This window comes from Choristoneura fumiferana, chromosome 6 (assembly GCF_025370935.1).
Source record: "Choristoneura fumiferana chromosome 6, NRCan_CFum_1, whole genome shotgun sequence".
In the NCBI taxonomy this organism is placed as follows: domain Eukaryota; kingdom Metazoa; phylum Arthropoda; class Insecta; order Lepidoptera; family Tortricidae; genus Choristoneura; species Choristoneura fumiferana.
The window spans coordinates 17,324,441-17,339,708 of record NC_133477.1 but is presented as its reverse complement, the minus strand read 5'-3'; the positions used below and the strand labels follow the sequence as shown (position 1 = coordinate 17,339,708).

The window sequence follows — 15,268 nt, the reverse complement described above, 5'->3', positions numbered from 1 at the left end:
TTAAAATTTGGTATAAAGGTAGCTGTTATATTATAGCACAGCCAATATAGACACAAATAGGCGACATTATAACACATGCGTATGTGTCAGTAAATATAGTTACAACTAGGATTTTAGCGTATTAAACATAAATAGAGATGTACACCGACTGCTCGCTCAGTAAAGCCAACTATTGGTCACATTAATAATAGGCGAATAATTGGCGACTGGTCGGCAAAAGATACCTAATATTCGGCATTTTTAGACGGGGAAAGGAAAGTACATTCAATTTCCGTCTAAAAATTCCGAATATTAGGTACCTACATTAATATCTGCCACAGCGGAGTGTGCAAAAATATCTGACACGCTCTACCAGCCCAGAAAATAGAGTGGTATCAGATGCACGCTTTGTTGTGTCTGATATCGGTGCTGGTGACTGTACTAATGAAGAGCACCAGTTGTTAGTATGTATGTATGTAAACTTTTTATTGCACATAAAAATAAAAATACAAATACACAGAGAGGAGAACAAAGGATCAAAGGAGGAGGAAGAAGGAGGAGAAGGAAGGAAGGAAGGAAGGAAGGAAGGAGGAGGGAGGAAGGAAGGAGGAGGAGGAAGGATTGTGTTAGTTTCACACAATGTGTCTTTTTTGCTGTGATATGAATCATATGAAAGACCGGGCCGGTTTAGCAAGCAAATTCAATACAACAATACACACACACTGCGAACCAAAGCGAACGTACCCGATCGCACCCGAACTTAGCCGACACCATAGATCAGCGTTGTCGATTAGTCGGTCCTATCAGCGCAGATTAGTCGGCTAGTCGGCAAAGTCCGTAGTCACCCCATCTCTAGTATTAATCCTACTTCAAGACACACCCTGTGTACGCAATTGGCGTGCGAGTGTGAAGGCCCTATTACGGTTTACTTGGCAATGATCTGTGAATACTTTAAATAATAATGATCTAATATTACTTATAGATTTTTAGTTTTTTTATGTAGCCTTACCCTCGGTTTCGCTTCAGTAAACCGTTAGATCTGGTAGTCGAAATATTTAGTAATTTAACTTTTGCACCGCACTAAACGTAGCCTTGTTTACCTTAGACCACTAGACGGCCGAGTTACCTCAGTGTACATTACTATGCTAAAGCTATGCTAGATATTGTGAACCCTTACTAAATTCTTCTCTCCCTCAAACATAAAGGTGCGAACATACTATTAAAACCCGACCCCACGCCACGCTTGCGAAACGCTAGCCAACGCGTGTCGTACTAATCAGTCCCATATCCCATATATTTACTATGGTCAGTCGCAGATAGAGAAACATGCGTCGGACGACGTGGCGTGGTACGTTTCCGCCTTAAATATCGGTGCACAAACGATAACACGAATGTGATAGAAGTCCATAGTTCACGCATTACGCCTGTCAACACAAGCGTTACATTGTGTATTTATTTTACTACGGCCATAAATTTTATTATTGACACTGTGCCACACGACAATGTTCAATGATGCGTTATTGACTATTGTGACTCTGCAGCCATCATTTGCGTTGCAATTCTGATCATCTGTGTAATATAATAAATATTAAGCAAAATCTAGGACATTACGCACGCAAAAACTTAAATGCTAGAACGTTAAAAGATTTGATATAGTATATTTTTTATCGAGGGACTAAAATAAGTCAATATATACCCGAGGTGGTTTGGTTAGCCTCTGTCTATTTATTTATCCGAGGGTTTATATTGACTTTTAGTCTCGAGGTGAAAACTCTATTTTTCTCTTCGATTGCGAGAAAACGCTTTCTGTGAAAGAATTAATGCGTTTCTTATTCCTCCAGTCCTTTAAGGACATTACTTTCATAGGTCAGGTTTTTAAATAAATCTTTCTAGATTTCGGCGGCAAAAGATTATCAATTATGTCTTTTGCTCTTTGCTCGACATCATAATTTTCACTATCACTTGACGACATTGTGAGAATAATCAATTTATTTTAATCGTTTATGATTTACGCTCTACAACAATTTCAAAGTTTTCGCGGCTTTTTTCCAACCAGACACAGATATAACACAATCGCATCGGCCGCGGCGAAATGGTCCATACACACACTAGAATATATAGAATGGCGCCACCTTCTGCGGAAAAAGCATAGAACTAAGACTACGTAGACTAAGAACGTAACATTTTCGTCATGAACATGGTCCACACACAATCTTATTTTATGCCAAAAACTAAGCAAGTATTGGCTGATGGAGTTTATCTAAGTCACTCGAAGAAAATTAAAAAAAAAAAAAACTTTTACTCCCTAGGGACTAAAGTACTCACTTTACTCCCGCCTCGTGAGGCTATATTGACCTACTTTTAGAGCATGAGAAGTGAAAACGCTTGTAGAGTTTCCGAAATAGTGTTTTAATCTATTCCCTCGTCTATACGGATACCTACTTCATTAAAGCGAATGCAATGATTTGAATGACCTTAATATGTTTTCTGTCAGCAGTAAGTTTACCTAACGAAATTATATTGGTTTCCACGCTCATTCTGGTATCAGTTCAATCCATCATTCTGGTCGGACTGATGCTCCAGACTGACATTTTCTACGAAAATAGACTTTCACAAGCACCACAGTGTCATAAAAGGTCAGAAGCGAGTGTGGAGTACGTCACACGTATGGGAAAAGAGCACATGCTTAGATTCTGAATTGAAATTAATAGATTCTGAGTGATATCAAGAATTTAATTTGCTAAAAGGAGATTGTTGCACCAAGCAGAAAGTTATTAATTATTGTACCGAGTCCCGATCGAAAAGCACGAGGGCAATATAAATTACTTAATGCGAGGTGCATAATCTGCTTTTCTTTCAACTATTACAGGAATAGTAGACGAAAAAAAAATATGCTAATCAAGTAATAGGAAAGAAATATCACTAGCACTCAATGATTCCATTTTTGTAGGTTTACATTCGCACTCTCAAAAAATGTCCACGGAAAATTCGCAAGGTTCCCGCCAATTTGTTTTTTTTTTTTTAATTTCTTTTTTTTTTGACAGAGTTAGTATATTATATAGCAGATATTTTTACTCGCGATTCGATTTCAGGTTGGCCAACCAAACACACAAAGTTTTTTTTAAATATACGGCTACTTACTATTTTTGGTAGGATTGGTAGCAACAATTTTTTGTACGCAATCTGTCAAATTTCATAAAACCGTCAGGTTGACCAACCTAACACTAGATTTTTTTACACTATGCAGGCTAATTTTATAGCAAAAATACTTAGATTACCTCTTTGGTCGTGCAATTAAAAAAAAACTAAAACAATGCAATAAAGGATTTTCATAGGTACATTTTTCTGCTCTAGAGCAGAAAAGTCCCGCTTTGTGCTGGGTATTTAGTGCGGTTATGATGAAATTAAAGCATAGTTGGAAGAAAAAATTATTATGTTCTTCTGCTGGTTATTACGGGTCTATTCTCAGCAAGATAGGACTTGGGCTTTAAACAGACACCTTCGTTAATATCTACCGATTTGTTTAGATCTTTACCTCAAATGCATAAATTCCTTGTAGCGATTCATCGCATCGCATTTCACCTCGAAATAACAAAATTCAATAGAATCTTGTAGGTAGGTACCTACACTTGACGCAATTTTTCGCGTAGCTTTTTACATTAGTAAAATTAATTTGTAGCATCTCATTTTTAGGGTTCCGGAGCCCAAATGACAAAAACGGAACACTTATAGTTTCGCCATGTCTGTCTGTCTGTCCGTCCGCCGCGTCCGCGGCTTTGCTCAGGGACTATCAATGCTAGAAAGCTGTAATTTTGCACGGATATATAAACTATGTAAACTATGCGGCAAAATGGTACAATAAAAAATTAAAAAAACATTTTTTTAGGGTTACTTGTATTGTGACATTATCATCAGTGCAGCAGGGCTACTACGAAACTCAAAACTCGAAGTTCGTGTCGTGCGGTCCCTCTGACACTTATACTATTTAATACGAGAGCGAGAGGGACGGTACGATACGAACTTCGGAGTAGGCCCTCAAGAACTGTGCACGGTTTTAAAACTGCTATGCAAGGTCTTAAGCTAATGCTAATAATACGTTAAACGTAAGTCACACAGTGGCCCCAAAATCATACAGTACAGAGCAAACATCTAAAATTCGTTACATCTTACGACATACACGAGTACGAATGTCGGTACATGGGCAAATGGAAAAAACAAACCTCAATCGGGCTAAAACGTTTGACGGCTTTAGCTGATATATGTTTTGATGGCTGATCGACAGAGTACAGAATGCTGCGTTTCCATCAGAGAAGTATTTAGGGGCCATACATTTATTACGTAAGACGATTTAGGGGGGGAGAGGGTCGACCATGTCTTGTTTTTTCTTACAAGGGGGTGAAAAACTGGCAAAAACGGTCTTACGTAATAAATGAAGGCCCCTTATGTGTTTCGAGGCATGTGTTTCATAAACATGAATCAATGGAAACGCTTCATTTACTTGGTTTATTCTCGCACAGCACAGCTCTAGTGAAATATTTGAGAGGAGCAAGATAGGTAGGTAAATAGGTGTTTATATTGGTTCATGAAAACACATTCCTCGCAACGCATTCTCGCACATCTCTGGTGGAACGTAGCCTTATCGTGGGATTTCAGCTTCCATAGCGACTTCTCCTATCTTTAAGTTTTCCTGTCCTGTTTTGTTAGCTTGAAAAGATCCCTTTTAGGGATAAGTTCGCCTTCGTACTCTTTTGTTTTGTTGTTTTCTTTTTGTATTATTTTGTGTTTTATGCACAATAAAGTATTTACATACATACATACATACATACATACTTCTCATTTATCGACTAGTATAGCTTATACCCGCGACTTCATCTGCGTGGATCTAGGTTATCGCGCGGTGGCGCCCTCTACCGGAATAAAAGGTATCCTATGTTGATCCAAGGACCCAAAGGGTTCAAACTATCTATATACCAAATTTCATCAAAATCGGTTCAGTGGTTTCAACGTGAAAGCGTAACAGACAGACAGACAGAGTTACTTTCGCATTTATAATATTATATATAGTAGGGAAGTAGGGATAATGTGGACTTAGTGCCTTTTGCGGTCGAGAAGGCTGGCCCCTGGAGGGTGGACGCCAGGTCGTTGGTGTGTGAGTTTGGCCGCAGGATGAGGGACAGAGGGGGGACCCCCGTTCCGGGTCGTACTTGGTCCAGCGGGTCTCGTTGGCCATACAACGGGGCAATGACGCTGGGGTAATGGGTACGTTTGGGCCAAGTACAATGCGGAGAGATCTGGATTATTTTTTGTTTTATTTATTTAATTTATTAATTTTGATTTATTCTATTTCCTGGTATGAGTTTTAAAATAAGTTTTTGAAAAAAAAACTTTTTTTATACAACCTTTTTTTTTGCTGTATTTTGTCAACTTTACTTGCATTGGCTGGCACCCAAACTACATTTGCATACCAAATTTCAAGTCGATGCCATTAACCGCTGAAGAGTTAAAGAACAAAGAGTCTTTGTATTGTATTGTATTGTTCCGTCCTGCGGAGACGATCCTGGCTGGACTACCAGGATGTCAGTCCTAGATTTACTGAAAGTTGGTCGAATTTTTTGAACTTGCAAGATTTGACTACAGACACGACAGGCAGACAACGGGACAGGTGAAACAAAGTAAAAGCTTGTAAAATACATGTCCTATATTGTCTGATAATCTAATTAACTTTGTACTGAGCTAATAAGAAAGTCAACTGTAATGTGGCGCCAAAACTAGGATACCCACAAGGTAAACTGTTAGCAACAAATTAGACGGAAACGTCAATTTAGCACTCTACCCACTAGCCGATCTGAACTGAACTGGCTGCGACCTGTTGACGTCACCGGGCACTAGATCTCGATGGTCATGGATCAGTCATCACTTAAGCATCTGAAGTCTGAACTGTGCTAGTAAAGATAAAAGAGTCTCAAAAGAACCTCTTTCTCCTTTTGTACTCGTATGAAATAGGGTGGCAAATGAGCAAGTAGGTCACCTTATGGAATCCTGGACGTCCGCAACTTTAGAGGTTTGCCCATGCGTTGTCAGCCTGGAGAGCTATGATGGGATAGATCATGTCCAGCTCCAGGAGGAACAGACATCAGGACCAATATCTGACACAACAAAGTGTACATAATATCTGATATGGCTCTATTTCTAGGGCCGGTATAAAGTTTCAGATATTTTTGCACGCTCTGCTGTGGCACCAACATTCACAAACTTGCTCATTTAAGTATCATATATTAGTAGAATTTAAATATTACATTACGCGACCATCCTAAAACTTCTCAGGATGAAAAAGGCATACACTGGAAGTCTGGTAGGAAATCAAATAATTGGGATGCACCAAAAAATATAACCTATAGTTTTTATTTTATTTTTGGAAAGAATAGGATATTTTAAGATACCATTTTCATTTTTTTTGAATTTGGATGAGTATTTAATTTTTTATATTTTTTTTACGAAATACGCTGGATGACGTCACAGTGAGACAGCCACGTTCCATTGCCTAGAAAAAATCAGGTCGTACATAACATAATCTGTGGCATTACAATTTGACAATAATTCAAACACGGCTTAGGGTCCTAAATGAACCATGACAAATAGTTTTATTTATTTCTCTTCTTTTAGCTTCGATTATTCCTATGTTTGTTTAATGGTGTGATAGTAAATAAATATTTTTATTTAAATCTGATATTTAAATTATTTTGTATTTACTTGTAACGTAGTAATTTAATAATTTAATTTGTTAAAATACATTAGAAATACTCGTATACATTTCGGACTTTACGATAAATGACAACTGTTTTAAACCGGGTGCGCATCATGTGATTAAAGTTCTATCTTTGTCACTCTTTGCTATTATAAGCAGGACAGCAACATTTCAAACTGTCAATTTGCTTAAGAGTGTAGACCTGCTTTATAACTGCCTTTGTGACGAGACTTCGCAGGGGTCAAATGAGGGTCATTACTTAAATTTTGTTTAGTTAATTCAGTTTATCACTTTTTTGGAATCTGATTTCTGAAAACGCTTCACAAAGTCTATTTCTCCAAATGGTTTTCGATTTATTATATGTTGTCAAAAATTGGGACATTCCAATTATGACGCTTTGATATCCGGCTAAAGTTTGGCAGCTGAAGAAAACAAAACAATCGTTTGTAGGCTACTAGTTGGCACAGAGATGTCATTTACCTCACTTCACTATACTCGTACTGGTATTTTATTCTTACGTCTGCCTAAGGTTAATTATGGATATGGGTCACGACGAGCGTGTGACAGGATTATGACATTTACGACATTGCCGCTAATTGGTCAAGGTGTTTTTTTCACATTCAGTACTCTAATTCACCGAACACATGAATGAATATAATAGGTATAAAGCAGTCTTAAGTCACGGGAAGCGTTCCCCAAAAGGACAGTTATGAATGAAAGATATTGTTTCTAATTTTGAAAATTTAGTTTTTAAATTTATGACGCGGGATAGTATCAAATAAACAAAAGATAACCTAATTATCGTAGAAAAATTAAAAACCCTCTACATTGTTTGTTTGTTTTTTTATACTCATTATTGTACAATAAGAAAATACAAAAATGTTACAAAAAAGTGCTAAGTACAAAGGAGGACTTAGCCGTGGGTGGACCTCTGCCAGTCAATATTTGTCATTTCTAAGTTCAATATCAGCTGAACCGATTTTTGTCAAACATAGCATAACGTGACAAAAGCCGCATCGAAATCGGTCCATCCGTTTGAGAGCTACAATGCTACAAACAGACGACAGACATTGGCGTCAAATTTATAATAACCTAAGCTGTTTGTGTGTTGGAAATTAAAAACTAAAAGTAAGCAAATCAGTGCGTGATTTTGAGACATTTAGGCCAGTCACGGACCTACAAACCGATTCTGTTCTGTAAGAACAAAAAAAACCGGGTTCATCATCACACACCGACACCGACACACATGCCGACAGGTCAGAATGATCTGATCGGTGATACTGCCGATTGCTTGCTGACCGGGCATTCTCGCCGACCCGGGTCGGTAGGTATGATTTTGTACTGCATTCTGGTCTTCCAGTTTCAAATATTTTCGCTATTTTCGGAATCGGTAAGCCTGCAGGGCAGTAGCACTCGAAACTCGAAGTTCGTATCGTGCTCGTGCGGTCCCTATGACACTTATACTATTTAATAGGAGAGCGAGAGGGAGGGTACGATACGAACTTCGAGTTTCGAGGTTCGTAGTAGCCCTGCTGTGTTCGGTCTTAAGTATATGAAACGAGATCCAAGTACATAGGTAGGTATTAGGCATAGATTAAGTAACTAATGCAGCTCCTGATTTTCTGAGCCGTGCTTTGTCAATTTCTTAGTTAGTATTGAAATCCTCTAGATTAGCACTTACTTGTCGCCGGTGAATGAGGCAGTCTCGTCGTTTAGGTGAAACATGGAGTCCTTGTAGCCCCAGCCGTACCATTTTAGCAGGTCTTGTCTGTAAAAGTAATAAATAATTAATGAAGCATCGGAGCAGGCCCTATACTACGAAGTGGAAAATTTGAACTTCGATTTTATTAATAGCCCCCCAAATTATAACAAACGGAGCAAACGAATGTTTACGGTATTTGACTATTTTTTATATGTATTATAAATTAAAACTTCACAATGCCTGTTATCGAATAGAGAAACAAATTTTAAGCTACCTTTACAAATAACAAAGTTATAAAGGTTTGAAATCCAAGATTAGACAGAGAAAGACATACTGGCATGTGACGTCACACGCTAGTGGCGCCATACTTGCTGCATAGAGAAAAGCGTTTGAGAAAGAGATAGGTATATAGATTTTTCAAAAAATCACTACAAATCCAATTTTCAACTGATTTATGTTTTCTCTTCGCTAAACACTTTCTGTATAGCTATATTTTCATAATAATATATAAGACATGGCAAATTCAGGAGTAGTCAAATACCGTATTAAACAAAGAATCCTTGCCAACTTTGAACATGAAACTACCGTGAGGCTACCTCATCTAATGGAATAAACCGAGGAAAAGGAAGAAGGACGGGCTACCAATAAGCAAACATAGAGAGCATAGTCCTCACCGCACATGCTGAACCTGTACCTTTTGCACATAGCTGAGCATGTACCTTCTCACTAATAGGTATGTGTTTTTTCATGGACAGTAAATGTTTTTTTCCTTCTTTCTTTCTACGAATTAGCCCGAAACTTGTCTTGCTAAACCCGATTTAAGACGTGAGTTATCAGGGTTTTTTTTCATTAAATAATCCATCCATCCCAGCCTATATACGTCCCACTGCTGGGCACAGGCCTCCTCTGAGAACAAGAGGGCTTGGGCCATAGTTCACACGCGGGCCCAGTGCGGATTGGGAACTTCACACGCACCATTGAATTGCTTCGCTGGTTAGTGCAGGTTTCCTCACGATGTTTTCCTTCACCGCAAAGCTCGTGGTAAATTTCAAATGTAATTCCGCACATGAATATCGAAAAACTCAAGAGGTGCGAGCCGGGGTTTGAGCCCACGACCCTCTGCTTGAGAGGTGATAGGCCAAACCACTAGGCCACCACGTTTTCTAAAAAAGTAGGCTATGTCACTCTCTGGCCTATAAACTATCTCCATGCCAAAAATCAAGACGGACAAACATAATAACATACAAACACACACACTTTCGCATATGTAATATTAGTACCTATTAGACTTAGCTGCGCTACAGCCGCTGTAATGTGAAAGGATTCGATGTGCAGCGCTTCAGTCGCGCGACAAAAGCGCTCTAAATGCGAAAGTCTGTCTCGCTGCCTGTCTGTCTGTTAGCTGTTACATACATTGTCGAATCGCTCAACGGATTAGATAACGAATGATAATGTGAGACCCTGGAAAGGTCAAATAGTTATTTGTGTCACAAGGGAGCAAAATGGTGTATTTACGGCGAGGGCGTACATTGAATCCAGAATGTAGCGAAGGATTCTACAATAGAATCCTGAGCGTAGCGAGGGATTCTAAAGTAGAATCCTGAGCGTAATGAGGGATTAAAGTGTTAACGCCCAAGATGAAAATAATTTTGCTCACGAGTGGCTCATACAACTTTTCACACTGAGCATTAAGAAACTTGAAAACAAAATATCTACATATTATTATTATTAAAGATAATATTATTAAAGAACAACCAGCATAGAAAATGGCGTGGCTATACATTTATCAAGTTCAAAAAATGGCATTTGCAATAAACCACTTAGAAAAGCCTTGAACAGAAAAGTTGCACTTTGCTCCCTCTCGTCAGGGAGGAAAAGTTACTTTTCTGAAGGAGAGGTGTGAAAAGATAGTTTTCATAACGGAAAATTGCAGTTTCCACGGGACAGCAATTAACGAATTATTGGTGGACGAAGACGCGGGTAAACGCTACTTAGTTACTCGTAAGTATCAAAAACTTTTTAAAGAGGTAGTTTTGCTCATAGGCTAAACTTTAGTACGGTAACAATGAGTTTGTCATAAAATTATTTTCGAAATAGGAAAATATCTTAGAAAAAAGTTTGGTTCCATGTACTTATCACGTATTTGCGACTTAAAACTGATCGCTCTAAATATGTACCTACTGAATTAGAAAAATTGGTAGGTTCCTGATCACCAATTTAAAATCATGATATTATTTAAGTCCACACTTGATCGGAACATGCAATGCAATAAAGACATCGGAACTACATCAGGTACGTTTTTATTTTTATACAAAAAAGGACAATCTATTGAGATAAGTACGCTATAAATACCTTCTTTATCACGCTTTATTCATATTCTTATCTATGTAGACGATTTGCTGCAGCAAAATTATCTTGGGGTAGGCCTATGCCCACCAGGTGGACGGCCTACTTCTGATATTACATTATGATGATGATGATGAATATGACAGTCTTATGAATTCGTAGAAGCATTGCGATGAAAGGGGGAGGGATTAATAATGGATATTGTGCTCATTGTCTCACGATTTGCACAGTCAATCGATTTATAATGCAAGTCATTTGCTACGTATACAATAATATCGCGGACATGACATGATAATTGTTCACGAAAAAACCGGCCAAGAGCGTGTCGAACACACCCGAAATAGGGTTCCGTAGCTATTACGAAAAAATTAAGTAATATTTTTCTAAGGATTTCGTATTTTATACGGAATCTCCCATAGTTTAGGTATATTTTATACCTTAGGCTGCTATTTACTCTTAAACTACTAATAATTCTCAAGCAAACTTAACTGTTATAGTTTTCCTTGAAAGTTTGATATACTTACTACCATCCTGAATTTTTTCAAATTTTTCCACCCACCGGTTTAGATTTTAGAGGGGGGGGGACGCTCGATTTTAATGAAAATATACACTGTAAAGTTGAATATTTCGCAAACAAATCACTGAATCGAAAAACCCACCCCACACTATAGGGTTGGATGAGAAAAAAAAATCACCCCCATTTTAAGTCTATGTGAGGTACCCAAAAAAATTACAGCTTTGTATCATTGATAGTCCCTGAGCAAAGCCGCGGACGGACGGACAGACAGACAGACAGACATGGCGAAACTATAAGGGTTCCGTTTTTGCCATTTTGGCTCCGGAACCCTAAAAAGGTCAAATTTATTAGGTAAAATTAATTAATTCACCCTGCTGCTATAGTGATATGGACATTTTATAAAGTAACTTATTCAAGTTGATCAGTACCACTCACTACCAAGAGTTTACAGTGACCGTACTCGATAGCGACGGCGTAAATTATTTGTATAGAGAATTGTACAGCGCCTCTACAAATAATTTACGCCGTCGCTATCGAGTACGGTCACTGTAAACTCATGGTATGGTAGTGGTACAGGTTATTTTGATAGATAACCGTAGGGGGAGAAATTTCCTCGAGTGGCGACCACAATCCGGAAGAAACGAGGTTGGCAGTATTGAAATGTTTTAGCTCTGTATAAAAACGACTTATTATTAATTGTGACAAGTTATATACAAGCTTGTTTTTTATTTTATTCTACTGGATGGCAAACGAGCAAGTGGGTCTCCTGATAGTAAGAGATCACCACCGCCCATAAACATCTGCAGCACCAGGGGTATTGCAGATGCGTTGCCAACCTAGAGGCCTAAGGTAATTTCACCGGCTGTCTTACTCTCCACGCCGAAATACAACAGTGCAAGCACTACTGCTTCACGGCAGGATTAGCGAGCAAGATGGTGGTAGCAATCCGGGCGGACCTTGCACAAGGTCCTACCACCTGCAAAAATATTATTAGAACTTCTAATTTCAAAATGAAACTCCTACCTGCATCTGTCAGGAAGTGGCAAACGAATCGCCCAGAACAAACAGATGTTAGAAGGGTACATCAGTAGAGTCCTCTTTTTTTCAATTTTATCAACTGAGCTATACTCACATTGGTGCAGTTCATTGCCACAAACCATGTTTGTGACTTGAGAATTGTGTTTTTCTCTGTAGCTCTTATTTAAATTTGTATTACGCCGTCACTCCCACTCTTTGTATTATTATCCTGATCAACTCTTGACGAACTGGGTTCTCGGGAACCGGGGAGCCCTGTTGGCACTATACCCCTGGAGGCCGCGCCAAAGCTCGCATAATTGTGGCAAGTTATAATGTAATGTTTGTTAGAATTATTGTTTGTCATAATTTTTCCCCAGTGAAAGCGTAAATTTTTCCGAAATTTTTAAATGATCATCCTATAAAAAAACTGTAGGTTAGGTTAGGTTGGTTTTACAACAATTCGGAACCATTATTGGATTCAGAGAAAAAATAATGATGACAAACAATACATTCTGACTTGCAACAACTATTTATGCGAGCTGATATGGTTCATACCCGATATTCGGTATTCGATGGAGTATCCATTCTAAATGACTTTGCTCTATGCTTAGGTCAGGTAAGTATACATAAAATTTTATGACCATCCTTGTTAGCGGTTTGCGGTTAAAGGCTAAACGGTTAAGCCCTCCTATATTTTATACATAAAACTCACAAGGCCAAGTCTATGGTGCACCCTGCGATAGAAAATAAGTGTTTTTCTTTGTTATTATAATTGTTTTTGCAAAATTTTATACAATGGATATATTTAGTCAGGGTCGCCGTCATCGAAACCGATGTGGAGGACTATCTACAACTGAATAATCCTCCACATATATATTATACATATTATTTTTATTACATACTTATATATTATATATGTGGAGGATTATTCAGTTGTAGATATTTTGAACTTTCGATATTTTAGCCGTTCGATATTTCAGTTTTAGGAATTTCAGACGTCGATCGATATGATTGTAGATATTTAGATCATTCGATTCGTTTTAACTTTAGATATTTTAAATGTCCATATTGCCTAGTGCCCTATTAATCAGGCTCTATGTTTTAAATATTGCTTTGTCCACCACAGGACAATTTTGCCAGTGTCTTGTCACTAAAGACTCAAGTGTAACATAATGTAAAAAAGCATCCAAGAAAACCAATATGAGAGGCAATGGCGGATGAAAAATACCTAATCGGCTACAATACAATACATACTTTTTGAATTGTCAAAACGTAAATTCTTCCATAGATTTTTCATCACACTTGCTCGTGAATAGTGTCGTATAATATGCAGGCTAACTTGATGAGGGAACTTTTTTACGTATATTACACCCAAGGGCGTATTTTTTATTTCTTGTAGGTTCGTCGAATATACTGTCAATAAATTCCACTATGATTTCCTTGACAAAAGTATGGGATGTCAACATGACATTGGTAGCACGAATGTTCCACCCTGGTACAGTCGGACCATTTGATTCCTGACTCACAGTAAGTGTTATAATAAATTCCCTTCTCAAACAATGCGACGTCACTATGAATTTTTCTACGAAAAGGTGCCACAGTGGGTCACGATCCAGTTGGTTTGAGTGTACATATTTACTAACCAATTTGTTCCTCAATGATCACACACACACATATACACACAAACATCACGCCTGTGTTCCCAAATGGGGTAGGCAGAGCACACGAAACGTTACCCCTACGGAGCCACTTATAGCAATTTTAGGTTTTAAATTTGACAAAACCGTTTACCTTAACCTATATATCCTCAATGATCACATTAGTAATCCACACTATTATAAATGCGAAAGTGTGTGTGTTTGTATGTTTGTCCGTCTTTCACGTCGAAACGGAGCGACGTGTGCTAGGCCTAATAGTTTACGCGTGCGAAGCCGCGGGTAAAGGCTAGTTATAAATAAATAAACATCACGGGAAACTTGACACCAATTGACCTAGTGTCAAAGAAGCAAAACTTATCATATGGGTACAGACACCAGCACCAATATCTGACACAACAAACCGGCGTGCATAAATATCTGATACGACTCTATTTCTAGGCCCGGTAGGATTTGTCAGATATTTTTGCACGCTGCACTGTGGCAGATATTTATGCAGGTACTAAGCAATGGATACACATAATTGATTAAAATAGAGAGAAGCATACGTACCTAAATATATATTAAGGACCCAAGACTCAGGAAGAAAAATTCGAAATTTTCATACATAATTCTGCCCTCACCCTGGGATTGAACCTGGGACCTCAGGGACCTCAAGATTTGTAGTCAAGTTCTCTAACTGGACTGGACTATTCGGTCGTTAAAATTCAGTCAGTGTCAGGTATTGAGTACTATTAGATAAATGTTCTTCCGAAATTCTCGCGGAATATAGAGCTAATCAATATTTTATTTTTCTACGGGAGCGAAGCCTCGGGGATCAGCTAGTAAAATATATATATTATGCGATTTTCGCCATATATATTATATTTCGTAACGATGATAAGCCACATGGCACTAGAAATACAAGAAATAAGCTCAAAGGTCCATCTTATAAACCGGCTAGAACCGAAAATTCGTCTTTGGATTATTGTAAGATTTTATTTATACACAGCTGTTGTTAATTCGATTTATAATATTTTTGGTGGCCACTCGTGACAGATCACAATCGTTTTTGTGAGGCATTTCTAATCTACACTGACAAGCAAAAATAAAGGGTCGGTTACTAAAATCGCAATAGTCCTGAACTATTAAAGATATTTTATTTTCTTGATTTAAAAAGTACAGTCAGGGCAAAGATATCGACACAGCCAAAGTTACAAAAAAAAGTATACACGACTTTATGCACTTAAAATTAAGGCCGTGATATACATATTTTTGCAACTTTGGCCGTGTCGATATCTTTGCCCTTGACTGTACCTACATTAAAG

General features: G+C 38.1%; 1 protein-coding gene across 1 annotated transcript in view; it reads right to left on the bottom strand.

Annotated features, from left to right (window-relative positions):
* The window catches only part of LOC141428730 (alkylglycerone-phosphate synthase-like), a 31,884-nt gene that overhangs the window by 13,937 nt on the left and 2,679 nt on the right, over positions 1 to 15,268 (bottom strand). The window contains 1 exon segment of the mRNA XM_074088744.1: positions 8,406 to 8,492. Within this exon segment, the coding sequence (XP_073944845.1) occupies positions 8,406 to 8,492 (87 nt within the window).